The 20,965-nt window shown below is 39.5% G+C and overlaps 1 protein-coding gene across 2 annotated transcripts in view; it reads right to left on the bottom strand.

Moving 5' to 3' along the window:
• The window catches only part of LOC131044912 (2-C-methyl-D-erythritol 4-phosphate cytidylyltransferase, chloroplastic), a 306,767-nt gene that overhangs the window by 190,516 nt on the left and 95,286 nt on the right, over positions 1–20,965 (bottom strand). For both annotated transcript variants that reach the window (XM_057978402.2, XM_057978395.2), the window contains exon 5: positions 16,364–16,443. In XM_057978402.2, coding sequence (XP_057834385.1) covers positions 16,364–16,443 — 80 coding nt within the window. The remainder of the gene's footprint in view (positions 1–16,363; positions 16,444–20,965) is intronic.

Genomic DNA, 20,965 nt, shown 5'->3' with positions numbered 1-20,965 from the left:
GTAGTTGGTTGTTCCTGCGTAGGCAATACTTGTTGGATTCGTGTTTTCATGTTGTAGGGGCATTCCCTGGTGGGATGCCCCATCAACTGGCATATATCACAATAGGCCTTCTTTTGGCAAGAGCCTTTCGTGTGGCCGTCCGTCTTACATTCCGTGCACCAAAGCTCCCCTTCGTCGGTCTTGCTCGGACCTCCCTTCATAACGTTCAGCTCTTTCATCATCTTCAGCATGTCCTTCTGCAGGACTTGCACCTTTTTGCCAGACTTGTCGTTGTTGTTGCTTCCCTTGGAAGAGTCATCATCCTCGGACGAGCTATCCTTCTTTTTCTTCTTGGATGTCTTGGTCTCGCTCTCGAGATCCATCGCTCTATTATATGCATATTCGTACAAGGTTGGTGGAACAATTTTCATCTTCTTCCGGATGGAGTGTTTCAGTCCCTCCACGAACCATCTCTTTTTCAACCCATCTGCTGGTTGACTCTCCATTTTCCCCAACAATTCCTTGAGCCGCCAACTATAGGCTCAAACAATCTCGTTCTTGTTCTGCTTTGTGCCATAGATTACGGCTACTATTTCATTGTCGTCTCTGAGGAGGTGGAACTCTATCCCGAAATCCTTCTTCAGGTCGAGCCATGTGCCGACTTTGGCCTTATCCATATCTGAGTACCAGTCGATGGCCACTCCCCTTAAGGTTGCTGGAAATTGTGTTACCCATTCGTCCTGGTCGATAACACCGTTCGCTAACCATATGGTTTCGCAAGTGCGGCAATGGCGAACGGGATCTTCCTTCCCGTCGTCGTTGAACTTCAGCAGCTTCTGCTTACTTGTCATCCTACCGCTGGGTCTCGCTCCTCTGGTGCCTTGTGTGCTTGTACCTGGTGATCCTCCGCCTCCGCCTCCTGCACCTGACCCTCCACTCGTGGGTCCTCCGGAGAAGGTTGTTGACCCCGAACCGAACAAATTGCCTCTCATACGGTACCCTTGTGCTCCCTCGGTACCGTCACCTTCGGTCGTCTCCCTCCGGTTGTCCTCCGAAATGGACAAGTTCTTTAGTAGGTCTCTGGAAGCGTCGATCGGGTTTAGACTTCGCCTTATTTGTTCCACCAACTCTTCACGACTTCTTACCCTACGGTGGTATTTTGGCAAACTGTAGAGTTCTACTTCAGCACCCTCCGTGACTCCTAGGTTCCCTTCGGGCAACCCTACGACTATGTAGAGAGTGTAATTCTCTCCATCTATCTCTGCCTCCACAAGCTCCGTGACACCTTCTGGGTTCCCTTCGAGCAACCCCTCGGTCAGTCGTCCCTCATCAAGCTGCCTTAGCCTACGCCTTTGTTCTATTTGTTGTCTGAGATTCAACGCTCTTTGTGCCACTTCCCATTCGTCACTTCGTATCTTTTTACTTTTGTCCTTATTTAGTATATTGGGCATAAATCACTTCCGTACATAGCAAGCACACGCCATGTACACAAAAAAAAAAAAAAAAACTTTTATTATTTCCCCTTCGACCACAATTTATGTCAACATTGCGTCGGGATTATTGCAGGGTTCAATTTCCCCTTCGCCTTTTGCCATCGCACTCTGCGTCCCACGACGATTGTTCGGTTTGCGCATCGTCGGCCTCTAGGTTAATCTCACCGACGGGTAGGCCCATTGTGTCCGTACGCAATCCGCTCCTTCCTTTCCCGAGTATGTCTAGGCAACGACGCGAAATGTTTGCCAAATACGGGTAAACGATTAAATGCAGAAAGTAAATGCACAGAACATAATGGAAATATATTAAATAACCAGTCTTTGTATTAATTCAGCAATCCATGTACATCAAGTGCTTATAACATTAAACCCAGATACGACTATCATGATGATACTAAGAAGGAACGGTATGCAATATATAATACCCGAAGGGGTGCGACCAATCGTCGCATCCAACTGCCCTTCGGGATGACTAATTAACTGACTATCGTAACTCATTATTACCGACGACAACATAAACATAATATGACAACATAACATAATGATTATTCCCGGCAACAAAATCAAGCTGAAAGCAGGCAATGAAACTTTCACTGAATTGTCAGATTATAAAATGAATATTTTTTTATGTTGAAACTACTTTCAGTTATGACATCAGACAAAAGATTGTATAAAATTTAAAATGCATTCTAAGAGATCCTCTTGGTTGAAGGCTGCATGTCTTTGACATCAGTTAGTGGGTTAGTGATTGGATTCAGCTCCTAACAGCCTTGAAGGGGAAGAAAAAATGGAGTAAACAAGTCTCAGAGTAAGTGAACACAAATGGGTTAAAAATAGTGCATGAAGAATATATAAATGTTGAAATGGAAAGGAAAATAGCTGAGAAAATTATGGAGGAATGTAAAGCTACATGTGGATTCTGAGGTCAAAATACAAAACAGTGCAGTAATGAATAGAGAAGCAATTTCGAAATTTTTATAATTATTGTATGGTAACTCAAAAGAATGTTTAGAGATGCGAGAAATCTTAAGAGCAAAAGCCATTTTCCTCTAAAGAGGATTTTATTTCTGTTGTCCTCATTTTTGTTTCCAAAAATGAAGGACCGCTACATAAAAATTTTGTGAAAAATTGAAAAAAATTATTCTATGGCATGCTTCCCGAGGCAGAATTTCGACTAATCCTTGGATTGGCTTAATCCTCAGTCCATCCTCGAACTACGTTTCGAATTTCGTCAAATTCTAGGTTCATTTGCTATGTCTTTCCTTTAATTTCGGGTTTTAAAATCCCGACTGCAGGTGGAGAATTTTCTTCAAACTGCAAGTTTTAATGATATCCATTGTTTTGGTATTTGTAGGGGAATTTTTGGCTTATTACCTGTGCACTTTTATTCAAGGATGAATAATTGTAATTTGTTTTAAATTTCCCTTTTATTGTTTTTATCATTTTTATTGTTTTTTGGTCTTTTTTAGTTAAAATAGGGATTTTTTGGCTAAATTACAAGTAAACTTGTAGTTCTCTCCAAAAACCCCTACTTTAATGGTTTTTACATGTAATAGGGATTTTAAACCCCCATTACATGTGTGCAAGCAATTCTAACTTCTTGTAGGGATTTTATTTCCCTTTTACAAGTAAGTAAAACTTGCATTTCTCTCCAAAAAACCTGATTTTGCCCATAAAGTGCATTTTTGACAATTTTAAACTTGCAGTTTGTTCCGAAAAACCTGAATTTGCTTTGTAAGTGAAAAAGTGCAATTTTAAACTTGTCTTTCTCTCCAAAAAACCCGAATTTGCTTTGTAAGTGAAAAAGTGCAATTTTAAACTTGTCTTTCTCTCCAAAAAACCCGAATTTGGCTTTGTAAGTGAAAAAGTGAAAATTAGAACTTGTCATATGTTCTTAAAAACCCGATTTTCACATACTTATGCATTTTGAACTTGTTCTTGTCTCCCAAAAACCCGATTTTCAATTGGAAGCAAATTTGTTGAAGTCTTCAATCGATTTTCGTGGAGATCTTCTAGGAAGGAGAGGCGTTTTTGTTTCTACCCTATTCTTATGTGTATGAAACCACTTGTCATGCCATATGGAGATTGCATTTACTGGTTTTTTGCTTCAAATCAGCAACCACGTGTTTCCAAAATGCCACATTTTGGGGGTTTAAAACTTCATCAAGCTGCAATCTCCTACTTCGATTTTACCTCTCTCACCTAGGCGTGGAGTTTGGGATAAGTTTCAATTCATTTAATGAGCCATCTAAGATGCATTGGTTGCCACGTTTTTTTCACGTGACCCTCCTTTGGCTGCGTTTTTTAAGGATTTAATGCCATTTCTTCATCTCCTCCTTGGACGTTTGGCTTTGACACTTTCATGCATGATATTACCCTAAGGATTTGACCCTATTCACTTGCATCTATTACCACGTTTTTGCAACTAAAAAGGTTTTTTCCAAAAACGTGGCAAGGGTTTTGGGGATTGCGGATTGTCTCTATTTATTGATTTAGCTTCTTCATTCCAAAGATTGTTGCATTTTTGGAGAAGCATTTTCAGTTTGAAGAAAGGTATGTTCTCTTTCCTTTCTTTCCTTCATTTTATTATTTTCTTGTTTTCTTAGTTGCTTTTTTGGAAATATGTTGTTCTTCCCCCAAAAATCGGTTTTTGTGAGAGAGATCTTCCCCTTGGAATGCAATTTTTGGATTGCATTGTTCTTCCTAAATTCCCTCTTTACTTGTATTTCGGATTTTTAATCCCGATTACAAGTTCGCTGGAAATTCTTGTTCTTCCCTTACGGTTAAGGAATTTAACCATTTTTGGTTAAAATTCCAAGTTGAAAAGTGTGAAATACCCCTCCCTTTCTGTAATGTCCCTACTAGTTAGAGATCATTAACCTACAGAACAGATTGTTAGAACACAACAAACATATATATATAAATAATCTAAATTGCAATCTAACTTTAATGCTTAATTAACATAATCATAATTTTCATCTAATAAAAAAGGATACAATGCCATACGAAAGTATGTCCTTAGGCAACCGTGAGGCTCGCCTTTTTGGAACCCCTTGGTTCCAAGCCCTCCAGAAAATCGAAGATGAGTTCGAATCCTGTCTCTTACACACAAGCCATTCAAGGAAGACCCTTGTCTATTCCTTGCCTTGGGTGATGCCTTCATCATCCAAGTCCTCAAAGGGGATAGGCCTAACCTTTGAGTCTTGTCTTGGGTATAACCTCTTACACCCAAGCCAGCCAAGGAAGACCCTTGCCTTTCCTTGTCTTGGGTGATGCCTCCATCATCCAAGTCCTCAAAGGGGATTGACCAGATCCTCCTCTTCTTGGTTGAATTTAGAGAACCAAGCCATACATTTGTATAACAATTTCAGTTCATAAACTATTCCTTGTGTTAACATGAATTCTTAATGTATTATTAAATTAATATATACATCAATATGATTTTCCATCTTTTACATATGCATTACATTCCTTAAAATACCTTGTATTCATAATCCTTCTTAATATACAAACTTATGTATACAACAATTACAAGATTATATCTTTTACCTATTTTTAATGACTAGTGAATATTATACATTAGCATATGTATAAATATCCACTAGACTACAATTAACATCATCCATTAATGAACCTTATTCATTATCTATTATTCATTAACTAATATTAATGAACCTTAATAATTAACATCCTCTATTACTATTAGTAAGAATGACATTTCGTATCCTATACTTATATTGTTTAATATAAGTGGGAACTCGATTTCTTACCTCTCCTCCGTGGTCTGCTCTTCCTTACCTTCTTCCGCAGCCTGCTCCTCCTTACCTTTCCTCCACAGTCCGCTCTCCTCCTCCCCCCCTTCCTTATCGATGAATATCCCATTTTATATCTTACAATTAGAATGATTGGCTATGTTTCAAAAGACATACCCCAATCATTCATAATCGCCTTCTTTACTTTATGCTAATCGAACATTTAATCATATAATCGATTAGCAATCTAATTATTACCGATTAGTTTTCATTAATCATTGTCTTCCCGAACCATAATAATAGTCCGCTGCTGGTAACCTTCTAACATTTATGAGTCATTGATGCACTAATCTCTTTTACATCAAGGTTGGTCTCCAACGAAACTTGAATAATCTTTACATATTTATCTGTATTGTATTAGTATTGACCAGGGCTAGATATATCCCGTAATCCCTTCTATCTCCTTGTCTTGCTGATAATTGATATTGAATCTTTTACTAATCGCACCTCCCTAAAGCATAATAATTCAATTTTGTCATATAAATAACAATGAGTAGTTTATTATCACTGCCAATAAACACTAAAGCTGATTATCACTGTCTATTGCTGAGGGGACAATCTCTAACACTTGCAGTCCCTTTGAAGTTTATTTATTATTATAATTGTTTTCTAATTACTTTGTTATTTTGTGAATAATATAATATTATAGAATTTATATTATTATTTGATAAATATTAATATTTAATAAATATAAATTATATATTAAATCTTGTTTATTATTATCATTAAGATTTTATTTAGTTAATTCTATTCATTTATTTGGTTATATATATTATATTTTAATTATATTATTATGTATTATTAAATTCTATTTTAAAGCGGGCATCATCCATTTTGGACTGTTTAGATGGGGATATTTATTAATGTTTGATCTTAATCATTGGTACTTTATAATACACGGAGCTTTCTCAAAGGTAGGTCCTATTACTGATTTGTTCATTCATTGATAGTTTGTGATTACATGGAGGATATAAGTGCTGATCATTACAACTTAATGTTATAATATCGGTTAGTTGAAAGAGATGAAAAATCAGTAGTTAAAACTATTTAATTTGTATTAGTTTTATCAACTTTTACATTACTGAATATCACTGTCTATTGTGAGGGAACAATCTCTGACAATAGCAGTTTATTTATATTTGATTTAATAATAATCTTTATTAACCATAGAGTCATCTTTAATGAGACTATCGTAATTGTTTTTTTCTTCCTATGTCTTTGTATGAGTTCCTTGATGCCTTATATTATATATAAAGGAGTTTTCCTTTAGTTGTTCGGTTCTAGAGTTCTAGTATCTAGATAGGGACGTTGCACTTGTTTATGGTTAAGAATAAATTATGATTATAATTTATAATATATAAATTATGTTTATAATATAATATTAATTTATTTTTATTTGAATATTTCCAGAATATTATTAGATATTAATTAAATAACACATTCAATAAAAATTCAAATAGTAATTCATTGTTATTATTATATTAATTAATAATAATAATTACTTCATTTAGGATATATATAACGATCAAGGAGGGGACATGACACTTTCAAATTCGTGTTTTAAAAACCGGATTACATGTTGAAGAGTTCTTCCCATTTTCATGAAAATGACATTCCCGGATTTTCCCATTTCTATCCATTCATTTTTCCCATATCCGTACTTTCCATTTCCGTCATTTTTCGCAAGTCAAATTCTCATTTTCCATCCATTTCTTCATTTGCAAAATTACAAGTGTACTTGCATTCAGGTTTTAAAACCCCGATTGCATGTATGTTCTTTCCAACTTGTATACTTACGAATATTTCCCCAAGATCCAAAATTTGTCAAAGTCAAGATTTTCCTATTTCCATATATTTCCCCTCTTCCTCTCACAAAATCGTGAAGTTCAATAATCGAAGTTTTTCCCATTTGAAGAAGGAAGAATGATATTTGCAGCTGACTATGATGTTGCCTTAACTCTTTTAAGTCTTCATCACAGTATTCCAAGTTCATAATCAATGTGAAATTTGCCGACATCTCCAGCTCCAAAGAAGATGAAATACAAATATGACAAATATCAGAACGAGGTTGCACCTTCTCAAGTTTCTTCCCCTTTGGATCGTATCAGAGATACGGAAATAGGGCACGTGGATATGTCGAAATTCATCAAGAGGGAAGAAGATCCACAGGATAATAACTTGCAGTGGCTGTTGGACAGCCATATCCATCATGCATCTTCTTTCCCAGTGGCTGCCCTAGAACCTGAGTTTATTCTTGCCTGCGCCCATCATTTTGATAAATAGACAACAGTCATCAAAAATGATGATAGCGAAGCTATAATTCGTCTTGATGCAGATACAATCAAGAAGGTCTTCAAAATACCTCCTGCACCTGTTTACATGGAAATCTCCAAAGAAAGTGCAGCAGAGTATTACGTGAAGAGGGAAAAAGATTGCAAGCGACATATCAATAGATGGATCCAAGAGCCACGAGCCTCCTTTTCAAGGTGGGCGAAGTTGTACCGCTGCGATTTCAAATGGGAGATAGGAGACACCATAACTCTTCTCAGCAGGATGATGGGCCTTGAGCATTCCAATGTTTTTGAGCCATGGATGTACCAGTTCATCATATTCATAAGGCAATCTCATCATATTTCATGGGGAGAAGTCATCAGCGATGCCTTGTACGAACAACTTGCAGCAGTTCCTACCACCATGACCTTCTTCATGAATTCATATTTGGTATATTTGGCAGCATCACTTAGACACTTTCCAAGTCTTTCAACCAAGGGTGATCGCTCACTTATACCAGTTTGGGAATATTATGACCAGTTGCCGTTGAGACCCAGCAGACTGCATTTCAGAAGAATCCACGATGCATTCTTCAGATATTTCATGTGTCAATTTGATAGAAATCTCAGGAACAAGAGAGTATCAGATGAGGCATGGGAAAAGGTGTGCGAATATGTATGTTTGTTTCTGCAGTTTCCCACCTTCACCTATATGAGAATTGGATGCTATGGTGGTCAGCCATATATGCTTCCCAGATACCCAACTGATAAGATCATTCTTATGGAGTTGGGAAGACAGATCATGGCTGTCCACACTTTTCAGTCTGCTAGACACAAGGTTGGAATGGGGATCTCTACCACAAACCCATTGAAAATTGGCCGGTATTCCCTTGTCACATCTGTGAAAGCTAAGGCCATGGAGACTGAACTGCAGGAAATCAAGCTCAACAGGTTTAAACCTAGAGCTGATTTTGATTATAGGGGTATGAAGGAGAAGATCAAGAAATCCTTTGTGCATGTGCATCGCATTGAGGACATTTGGGTAGATCTCCGCACAGAAGCCAAAGTTCTGAAGATGGATTACTGCAGGCTCACTGTTGAGCAAATTGTTGATTTGAACTTGGTGGATATCCCACAAAGTAAGATTGATGATGGGCACATACTTGATCCTGAATACATTTCACGGAGGGTTGAGGAAGCTCCACTTCCTTTGATCCAATGGTCGCACAAAGAGTGCATATCCATCCTTGAGAGATTTCAGCCTATCTTAGCTAACACTAACGCATGGTTGAAAAATAATGTTGTTAGACTTATAAAAATCAAGGTTGGTAAAGAAGATGATTCTACGGGGCCTCTTAGACGGAAGTCTGAAATTCAGGTTGACAACAAGGAGGGTGCATCATCTTCAGGCACCAAGATCAAGTTGCGAGTCAGTCGTGCAATAGTGCTTCCTCCTGAGGAGATGACAGTTCGTGGGAAGGAAAAATCACGATTTCATGTTCAGATGATTGATCTAGATAATCCAGAAGAGGGGCAGCAATCTGATGGTGCTCCCAAGTCTCCAGTTTCAGACTCGCCTCATGAGATCATTCCTCCAGTTCCTATTGAGACGCCGCTTTCTCCTTCTGATTTGCTTGTGGATGAGTCTCCTCGGAATGATATTCCCATTTCAACATACGAGCCATCTCCTGATCCTCAACAAGAGAGTGTGTTGGAAGTTCCTGAGGATATTCCTACTTGCATCCAATTATCAGAAATTGATACTTCCACTTCTGGTTTTGAAGAATTCATGAGGCAATCTTCATGCCCATTGGTAACTGAGCAAACTGTGGTCCCTGTCCAAACAGATATTCCTCCCAGGATGACCACAGCAATTCAAACAGAAACTGCTTCTCCTTTGCCTACGGCTGCTATTGGAGGAGAGTTGATGACTTTGCCTCCATGGCTCAGTTCTTTTACTCCAAAAAGGAAGAAGCAGGAAATCTCACCTGATGCAACTAAAACAGTCCAGATCCAAAGTTGCTAAGAAGGCCAAGACTATCTCCAGAGTAACTATTGACAACAAGATGAAGGTAGCTGAAATTGTGGAACCTATTGCAGATAAGCCACTTGAGGAAATGTCAGCTGCCGATTATAAGGTTACAAGGATAGAGTTGGGAAAACAGACGCATGAGGTCATTAAACATGATGCTCAGTTTTTTGTTGCTTCATTGGTGCAAAGGTGTGATGAGCTTCTAGCAAAGAAAGAGAAGCTAGAAGAGGAAAACCGACAACTTATGGCAGTCGTTCATAAAATTACAAAACCTGTTGTTGAAGGGAGTAACTCCATAGGTTCTTCTGGTTCCCAAGAATCAATTCGTGGAGTGGAAAGGGCTGCTCAGAAGGTACAAGCACTAGATTCCTGGGTTGATCAGCTTCATGATCTATGTGCACAGGTAATGAAAGACATTTTTCAGATGATGTCTAAGTTGGAGATTGTTGAGGAGAAACTGGATCAGACTTCTAATACTTTCAAAAAGAATTTGGAAAGTGTTGAAGAAAGTTTGACAATCTGGCGTACCATGCCCCAACAACAGCTAAGTGTTCTACAGGAGCACGCCATCATCTCTTCCAGGGTCATGTACTTGGAATTTGAAGAACTCCTGGAAAACAAGGCCCTTGTTCTTAAATCCCTCATTGAGGAGATCGCTAATGCAAGGAGATTCCGGGGTCAAGTTTTCCGAGATATTGTCTCACATTGTGAAAGGGCCTCTTGCAACATAGTAAGTCAGGATGGAGAGCTGATTCCAGAAGAAGAAGTTCTTGCTGATTTACAAATGAGGATTCATAATGAATGAAGGAGCGAACAATTCACGGTCGCTTCAATTCAGACATTGATGAAACACCAAGCCTTTCTGCATGAAATACAGTCTATCTTGAATAAAAACAATTCTGCACTCCTCCGGTGTCATGACACTATTGTGAAGACCATGGTTGTTGACAAGAACACCCATGAACCGAATCCTGAGGAACTAGAAACGAGCATCCAGAAATTTCAAGGATTTGTGTCTTCACAAAATGCAACTTAAGTGTTTTTCAACACTTAGTTGTATTGTTCCACTTTTGTAATCTTTAGTTGTAATTTTGTTTTGACAAGTTACATGTAAAAGTATTTTTTGTAAAAAGCAAGTTACACATTACTTGCACTTTTGTAATTACATGTAAGGCAACTACAAGTTGTGTCCAATTAGGACTGTAGTTGGAATAAGTCTTAGTTAGTTAATGAAGTCTTAGTTAGTTATTGAATAAGTCTTGGTGGTTGAGAGAATCTCTCAAGTTAGTTAGGATCCTCCCACCTTTTTCTCAAGGGTCCTCTTCTATAAAATACTTGACGGGTCTATTGTAATTTTTATCTTTTGGAAAGAAAGCAAAAACTCTGCCAAATTTACAGCAAAAAGTCTTTGAGCTTATGTATGTGAATTGAAAGTTTTGAAGAATAATAAAGAACGATTACTCAAGTTTTGAGTCTTTGAGCTACATGTTTGAGTTTGAATCTTTTTATTTCTTCCATGCAAAGTGTTTCTAAAGGAGCTTAGTCTAATCTGATTTGAAGTCTTTGAGCTGCAAGTAGAGAAGATTAATTAAAATAGGAAAATCTCTAGAAGGAGCAGCAAGTCTTTGAGCTTGCGTCTATTCTTGAGGAAAAATTATTGTTTGATAAGAAATAGCAGCAAGTCTTTGAGCTTGCATTAGTTCTTGTCTTTGTGTTGAAAGAATAGATTATTCCAGTCTTTGAGTTGTTGTCTTTTATTCGTTGTAAAATTTAGTATAGCAAAGGGTAGATAGGACTTCACATAATCAAGTCTTTGAGCTTGATATTGCTGTCCCGTCCCAAAGGAAGTAACAGAAGTCTTTGCGCTTTCAGGAAACTTCATTTCCTTTCTCTCATTTCACTTGAAAGTGGTTACTGTTGTTCATATTCAATCGCTATCATTTTCTGTGAAGAGAAAAGGATAATGTCTTTCTTGAAAAAAGAAGAAAGATTGCTGTCCCATCCTATTTTATTTTCAAAGTTGTAGTTAGATAGGGGGAGCCTTCCCTTAATTAGGAGAGTTTTTACTCGTGTGTTGTGGTTGAGACCACAATTTTGTATATTTCCCCGAGTGTACAAAATTTTCAACCAACAATTTCCGAAGTTAGGAACAATACTGAAAATGATGCGGTGGTGTCACTTTCCTACCTAAAAAATATGAATGGTCAACAATTAAAAGTGGTAAGTCTGAAATCCAAAAGCAATGCATCTTTGAAGGTGCTTTGGTCACATTTAAAACAGAAAAATTGATTGTTTTTACATAAAATGCTGGTTGGCAGTGTTCATTTAGGGGTCATTTTCCCACTATGGAGATTTAGGGATCATTTTCTCCATTGTGGAGATTTTGGGGGCATTTTCTCCACTAAGGAGATTTTGGGGGTATTTTCTTGACTGCAGAAATTCAAGGGGCATTTTCCACAATTGCATAACTTCTACAATATTGCTCGAAACTTCTCCAGATTTGAAACATGACATTCTTGACACTAGGAAAATCCCACAATTACATAACTTCAACAGTTTTGCTCAGATTTTCCTCAAATTTGAAACATGTCAGCCTTGACACTAGGAAAATCCCACAATTGCTTAACTTCTTCAATTTTCATCAGATTTTTCCCAAATTTAAGACATAGATACCCAATTGGGTGTTCTTAAAAAAAAACCCTTGATGACCCTCACACTTAGATTTTTGGCTTTTTAATTTGCGGGGAATGAATACAATGACTAGAGCATCACCTAACATCAAAAATCCACGAAAACTTTCTCAAATTGGTTATACATGATGGGAATTGAGATGAGGGTATGAAAACTTACAAGACCTAACATGAGACAAATTTAACAACTCACTTCGTGGACAACTGACAATGTTTAGACTTAAAAACTAGCTTTAATAAATGTTCCATGGGGATGTGTTCCTCTTAAAAATCCAACCATTTATAGGATGGGGACATCCTTGCAACGTGAGGACTCCGAGAAATGTTACCCCACCATTCAACCAATACCATTGCTATCAAGGGATATTTTTCGAACATCCCCAAGGCCCTTAAGAGACTAAGTTGTGTCTCTAGAATGCAATGGAAACACCAAGGCATCCCCCATATCATTCAGCTCAAAAAGTGCATTTTTTATGTTAGTACCAATCATCCTAACTCTAATCGTTTATGGGCACCACCCATGCCCTAAGCAATCACAAAAAACTTTTTGAGGACAGAAAATTTGGTTAGAAATAGTAAGGACATTGTGTTTAAAAAAAATTTGATAGATTTGTGAAAATGGCAGTACTCCTCAACCCTGTTGGAGCATTTCCCCCATTCTTCTAGAGGCTCCACTCACCAGCATCCTGCCACTATCCTACCACTGTAATATACACCCCCGTTCTGATTTTTTTGTTTTTCTGTTTTTTTTCCTTTTTTTTATTTTCTGCTTTTTCTGGGTTTTGGTTTTTTGAACAGTAAGGCTAAAATGCGAAAAATCTTACAAAATACCTGAAACTGGAAATACAAATATGCATATAAAACTTATTAATTGACATTTTCAATGATTCTAAACAATACCCATATAGATTTTCTCATTACAATGCTTTAAAACATGTTTTCTAGCTACTGTTCCAAAATGTATATACAAAAAATATAACAGCAACTCCCAACCTCAGAATATGGCATCCAATATGCAAGAATATGACTGATTTTAATGCGTACAATGGCTACAACAAAATCTGGTTCGAACCTCCTTCAACATGCACACAAAGAACTCAAACTCCCAAACACCCTTCATCCAAAAAGCTCCCTAACTGAACCAAACTGAACATTTGTAAAAATGAAAATTGCTTGAATGCTCTATGGAAATCTCTGTGTGAAATCTCCTTGTAATGTCCCCATTTTTCTTGTCATCACTCAGTTGCATAGTTTTACCTATTAGCCATCTCCGCAGGCAATTACAGAGGCTAGGGGATGATTGGCTTTACCACGAGGAGCCTATACTTAGTCACTTTTTGGCCTTGGTGAGCTTAAGTTACATAGACTTTATAATAATTCATTATAAAGTTACTTTTTCTATAATTAGAAAAATTATAAAGTAACTTTATTAAAAAGGAGATTAATAAAAGTTAATATGAATTATAAAATGACCCCTTGGCACATTTCCCTAGAAGTTATAGCTTAAAGGTTATAACTTAATAATATGGCCACTTTTAATGATTAATTAGACCCTCAATGGGTCAAACTACTTAGGGGAAGTTATTTTTTTATAAAAAGAAACATTTTAACATGTTTTTTGATGCCAAAAGTACAACCCTAACCCCAAATTCGAATTAGGGTTTGAGGAATGTTTAAAAGACATTGGGGGCAGCATTTTATTCATTATTCATTGGATATTTGACAATTTCTTCCCTGGAGAGCTCTGCAGCAGCAAGCTTGATTGGAGTTTCAGGTTGAGAACAAAAACTCTCACCCTAATTCAGTGTGTGGACGAAAACCCATTCACCTTTGCATTGAAGGAATCCTGTTTCAGATCATTTGGGGCCAATATCTGGAGGAGAATTCATAGTTTCAGCAAGAATAAATCATCTACAACACATTTGTGCAGATTGGAACAGATTGGGGAACATTTTCTAGTAGTTATTGTGCTTTTAATGCTGGCCATACCATTCCCAAGCTGGTCGTACCCTCTTTGCTTCTCCTGTGAAGTCAATAAAATTAATTAGAGGGTTTTGATTCAAAAATTTGTGTAAATTCATTGTTGGCAGCAAATAAAGACAAATCAGTGGTTCTTTCAGGGAAATTATAACACATTTGGGCTACATCAGCATTTTAGTGGGGAAAAAGGGTCAATTCTAGAGGTTTCTCCTGGCAAGATTTTGGAATAAGCACCTGATTTGCTATTTCTTCCATAAATTGCTTTTGATAATTATATATAAGGAGAATAAAACACATTGGAACAATTTGCAGCACCTGGAGGCTCCTGTATTGCTTTGTGCACCACCTCCAACATCAAAATAAGCTCATCCAGGCAGGGCGTTGGACACCTGGTAGGCCAGTTTTGGCTCTAGTTGTCTTAAATAGTCATTCTCTTGAATTTATAATTTGCTGCAATAAAATCTGAGTTCTGAAATTTCATTTCAGTCAATAGTTTCTTTTATGTATTGCAGTCTTTTGGCAAATTTTCATTGGCATAAGCAAGCAAAACCCCAAAAACTAAAAAAACATCAAAATTTACCTCAAACCAATAAAACAATTAGCTAGTCAAAGATTTGAAAGCAAACAAAAATACTTCAGACTGGATCAGATTCTCAGTTGGCATCTTTCACTCCCCTTCAAATCCCTCAGAGAAGTAACTTTCAACTCTGCAAGCAATGTTATCTGTAAGGATTTCCATCCTTACAAACCCGAATAGCAAAGCCCTCAAGAAATCAAAAAATGAAGTATCAAAATCCAGCATACCCCAAAATGAGCTCTCAACTCCATTAAATACACTCCCTCACTTGGTCACCCAAAAAAAGGAGGGAATTCTTCTTTTAATTTTGATTTAAAACTTTATAAATTTGCCAAGAGAGGCACTCATCCCTAGGAAGCACATTTTTCCCCCTTTTAAAAACAACTTTTAATGCCTCATGGTCCTTTTTATAAAGTCACTTTATAACTTTAAATAACATAATTTAACTTTAATGTTCAATGTTATTTAAAATAAATACTATAGACCATATCAAGCATGGGCTCACCACTAAAAATGTCATCTCTTGAGGAAAGGAAACTGCCAACTCGCCCAACCATGCCCTAGGACCAACTTACTGAAAATAGTAAGTAGGCGAAAAATCACCCAGAACTCCAAGAGACAACTGGAATCCATTGGCACTGCTCTGCTAACCATCAAACACCATGAAGTTCCCTCATCAAACCGTTCCTAACCAACAAGAACCCCGAGGAATAGGCTAACGGTCACAAACCAAAAAACACCTTAGGAAGGGGACATGACAACCACTATCTCCTCATTTTCCCCAAACGTAGGCCGTTGGTCTCCTAGAAGTCCCCAAGACCCATCTCCATAACCCCTCAAAACTTAGTGGAACATAGCTCTAAATGGAAGATTTCACATGCGTATAAAATGATCCTCATTCTATGCATATAGGATTAATTTTTATGTATGATATAATCACGATGTAATGGGTATTAGGCAGGTTATGAAAAGTCTGATCTGAATACACTATATGTTGTGGCACAATATCAACATATGATTTTAAACTTTAATGAACGCCTCCAGATGCAAACACCAATGGAATCTATTGTAACAAAAATAAGGTAACTTAACTTCTAACTGTTTAGACTTACATCATACAATGCCTCTACTCACATTTGAAAGCCTTAAACTCATGCTTTTCTTGCAAATTTTCACTATATACCATCGGGTAACTAGCTATTTATCCTTGGCAATGACATATGCATGACAGAATGGTACATAAAGCAAGCATTATAGTGGATTTTGATCTCACAAAACAATACACTCCCTTACAATTGTCTCAGCTATATAATGTCTCTCCTATCCGGTGCAATAAAAGCATAATTACAAATAAAAGGTTACAACATAAGAAAACTCACATATAAATAATCACAAAACCACAAGCCCAACAATTATGTGGCACAACACCACTAAGATAAAAATTTGATCAGATTATACACTTCATTTCCCAAATAAAAGGAAATGAAAAGAATAAATCAAAAGATGAACTAAGGAAAACATTTTACTAACCTTCAAATACATCTCTGTACGAAGAATCACAGACTGCAATAATTTCCTTGACTTTAGATATACGAGAGAAAGTGAAGAAACTGCTTCAAAAAAGGAACAAACCATTAAGAAAACACAAACATATGTACCAAGCCCAGTGTTGGCTAAGAGTGTTTTGCATAGATCTATTTATAGAGCTGTTAACAACTACACATTTATGAAAATGTTTTCCATTCACATTCAACATACAAACAAATGAATCACTTGCAAGTTGAGGCATCATAACATATTTGACAAAACCTGTGCATTTAAGTGTCCAAAACATAGATATGAAGAAGCTACACAGTAGAATAAGCCTGAAACTTTTGCCATGCTGAAAGAAGGCTTGATCTGAAATGCATTAGGTTGAGTTAGCTGAGTCAGATAGCAAGGAAACTAATCAGTTCTCAGATCAGGTTAATTTAGCTGAGTCAACTTACAAAGGAGCAAATCAGTTCTTTTGAAGACTTGCAAGCTTACAGATGTTTAAATGACCCAATATTGGAAGAAAACATCTGCAACAAAGAGATCCAGACACTCAAGAGGCTGGTGTTAGCATAAAGCATACACAACAGTGACCATTTCATCTAGAGCCAAAATAGTCTTAATAATTCAAGTGGGACTGAAATAATCGAACTACAATAAAGGATCACTGGCTGTTTTTGTCTGTAGCCAAAACCATTCCACATCAGACAAAATAGCAGACACCAAGAATCTGAGGGGAGCTAAAACTGTTGGAATGCAAGTGTTTTGGGTTATGAAGACTTGAGCTTTTCTCCAAAGAATCTTTGCACTCTTATTGTATATACCATACCCTGCAAGGGATTGTAACGACAATTGAACTTGTGTACTTTGCACTGTTCCTTGTAAAGCTAGTGCTTAAGGAATTGAGTGCCAGTAGGAGTCTGTGACTGAGCAAGCTGCACAGCTGCCAGGTGTTGTAGTACTCTTGTTGTTGCAAAGTGCTACAAGAACCCTTGAGACAAGTCATTTGTAACTAATTCAATAAGACAGTAGCTTGACTAGGCTTATACATCACTCTTCCTAGAGATTTTAACCCAAAGTAGGCTTTCCAAAAACATTTTTAACTTTTAAATTGAACTGACAAACAAAAAGTAATAACAGTGTTGATGGGAATAATCATTATGTTTATGTTGTCGTCGGTAATAATGAGTTACGGCAGTCAGTTAGTTAGCCGACGGGTAGGTAGTTGGAGTCGCGACAGTTGTGTCGCGCCCCTTCGGGTATTATATATTGTGTACCTTTTCTTCGAAGTAGGATCATGTTAGTCGTGTCAGATGTAATGTTATAAGCACTTATTGTACATGGACAGTGGAATTAATACAGAGACTGGTTATTTAATATATTTCCATTATGTTCTGTGCATTTACTTTCTGCATTTAACCGTTTACCCAAGAGGGCAAACATTTGGCGCCGCTACCTAGACGTACTCGGGAATGGAAGACACGGATGGCACACAGACACAATGGGCCTACCCGTTGGTGAAATAAACCCAGAGGCCGACAACGCCCGAACAGAACTTTACACAGGAGAAGACACGACAACACGAGAATTTTCAATTTTGCTCCAGGTAGCCATTTAGACCTACGTCCGACGAGAGGCAGCGGAGGCAGAAATCCCACCAAGTGCCGTGTGGACAGCGCTGGAGGTTAGCCCGGCAGTAAACCGGTTGATGAACCACCTCCCCTGGTTGCTTGCACAGGCATCGCTGGCACAACAGGCCCGCCTGGAGGAGATTGCCCAGGAAGAGCGACGACAACAAATCCTGCAACGCTACGAAGAGAACAGCCGACGGGAAACGGAACGAGATGGCACCAGGCCAGGAGGAAATTGAACCTTGTAATAATCCCGACACACTGCTGATATAAATTGTGGCCGAAAGGCAAAATAAAAAATAAAAATAATAAAAGTTTTTTTTGTGTACATGGCGTGTGTTTGCTGTGTATGGAAGTGACTTATGCCCAATAGACTAAATAAGGACAAAAATAAAAAGATACAGAGTGACGAATGGGAAGTGGCACAAACCGCATTGAATCTCAGACAGCAGATAGAACGAAGGCGTAGGCTAAGGCAGCTTGCTGAGGGACGACTGGCTGAGGGGTTGCTCGAAGGGAACCCAAGAGGTGTCACGGAGGTTGCGGAGGCAAAGATAGATGGAGAGAACTACACTGTCTACACTGTTGTAGGGCTGCCAGAAGGAGTCACGGAGGGTGCCGAAGAAGAACTCTACAGTTCGCCAGAATACCACCGTAGGGTAAGAAGCCACGAAGAGTTGGTGGAAGAAACAAGGCGAAGTCTAAACCTGATCGACGCTACTAGAGACTTGCTAAAGAATTTGTCCATTCCAGAGGACAACCGGAGGGAGACAACCAACCGGAGGGAGACACCGGAAGGTGACGGTACGACCGAAGGTGCCGAGGGAGCACAAGGGTACCGTACAGGAGGCAATTTGTTTGGTTCGGTGTCAACAACTTTTCCCGGAGGACCATCGAGTGGAGGTTCAATTGCAGGAGGCAGAGGATCGCCAGGTACAAGCACACAAGGAATTAGAGGAGCGAGACCCAACGGTGGGATGGCGAGTAAACAAAAATTGCCAAAGTTCACAGGGGAGGGCAAGGAAGACCCCTTACGGCACTGCCGTACATGTGAAACCATTTGGTCCGCCAACGAAGTAATAGACCAGGATGACTGGGTACAGCAGTTCCCAGCCACGTTACGAGGAGTTGCCATAGATTGGTACTCCGATGTGGACAAGCAAAAAGTGGCCACGTGGGCCAATCTACAAAAGGAATTCATAGGGGAGTTTCGGTTGCTCCGTGATGACAATGAAATTGTAATGGAGATATACAGTACCAAACAAGGTACCAGGGAGACAGTACGGGCATACAGTCGGACGCTGAAAGAACTCTTGGGTAAAATGGAAAGCCAACCCGCAGATGGATTGAAGAAACGATGGTTCGTTGAAGGGTTGAAATCCTCCCTATGGAGGAAGATGAAAATTGTACCCCCGACGTCATATGACAACGCTTATAATAGGACGATGGACCTGGAGAGCGAACACAAAACATCAAAGAAGAAGAAAAGTAATAAATCCTCATCCGAGGATGATGACTCTTCACAGGAAAGCAGCAGTGACAACGAGGCTGGCAAACGGGTGCAAGCGCTCCAGAAAGACATGGACCAAATGAGAAAAGAATTCAAAATAATGAGAAGCACTGGTCTGAACGAAGGGGGCATATGGTGCACTGAGTGAAAGAGGAAGGGCACACAAAGGGTACTTGCCAAAAGAAGGCATTCTGCAAGATTTGCCAAGTGATGGGACACTCCACCAAAGAGTGCCCATACAACATGAAAACGCGAAGTACGCAAATGAACCAGGTGCTGTTCACGGAGCAGGCCACAACATCCGCACCAACGGGTACCGGCCAACATACTAACACAATGGCATCATCTGGAGGATACCGGGACAACAGACGCGACTGCGGAAGGAATAGCAACAATAACAATAACGGAAGCCGTATCCAGTATGACGCCAAGGGCCGGCCAATTATCCAATGTAGGGCCTGTAATCAGTGGGGGCACTTCGCCCGTGATTGCACGAAGGAAGCCACCCCTCAGCACCTCTGCCGTTGGTGTGGGCCAGGCGACCATGAGGACGCAAATTGCCCGCAGGCAGGGGTTAATCTCCTCAACATTGAGAAGGCTGAGAAGACTGGTGAGAAAGAAGTACTGGCGATCACCCGCGCCCAGACGAAAAAAGCCACTTATCCCGACCCCCGTACGGAGAAGGAGAGATTACGGGAGGCAAAGGCCAATATTGAACGTGAGATGACGACCGAATGACGGGACAACGAGGTGGCGAGTACATCATCCCGTACGAAAGCGGAAAACAACATCATTGGGCAAATTTTGCAGATGGAGGTGCCGATAAAGGTAAAAGACCTTCTAGACTCTATGCCACAATTAAGGACTGCCATCCTCACCAATGTGCAAAGCACCGCATTATCGAGTACACCACAGGTAGGGGTTCCCACCACCGCATCGTCGAGTGCACCACAGGTAGGGGTTCCCGCCACCGCATCATCGAGTGCACCACAACCTCCCTGTACGGTCAACAACAACACTGGCACCTCCAATCGTGCGGCCACCTTCCCGTGTCGTCAACACCCCTCCACCGTACGACGGACCACTGACGACGGAGCGGCTGCGTGGTTGTGCGTCTTAATCTTTGCGTGCGTTTTTGGCCTTTCCATACGGTGGACCACCGACGGTGATCACCGTGCGGTGGGCCACCGACGGTGGTGACCACCGTGCGGTGGTGACACCGACGGTGACCACCGTGCGGTGGTGACACCGACTTTCCATACGGTGGACCACCGACGGTGATCACCGTGCGGTGGGCCACCGACGGTGGTGACCACCGTGCGGTGGTCACCACCGTCGGTGGGACCACCGACGGTGATCACTGTGCGGTGGGCCACCGACGGTGGTGACCACCGTACGGTGGACACCACCAGCGATGGTAACCATCGTCGTGCGGAAAGGCCAAAAACGCACGAAAAG

The sequence above is a fragment of the Cryptomeria japonica genome, chromosome 3 (genome assembly GCF_030272615.1).
Source record: "Cryptomeria japonica chromosome 3, Sugi_1.0, whole genome shotgun sequence".
In the NCBI taxonomy this organism is placed as follows: Eukaryota; Viridiplantae; Streptophyta; class Pinopsida; order Cupressales; family Cupressaceae; genus Cryptomeria; species Cryptomeria japonica.
This window is presented reverse-complemented; position numbering and strand designations above follow the sequence as displayed.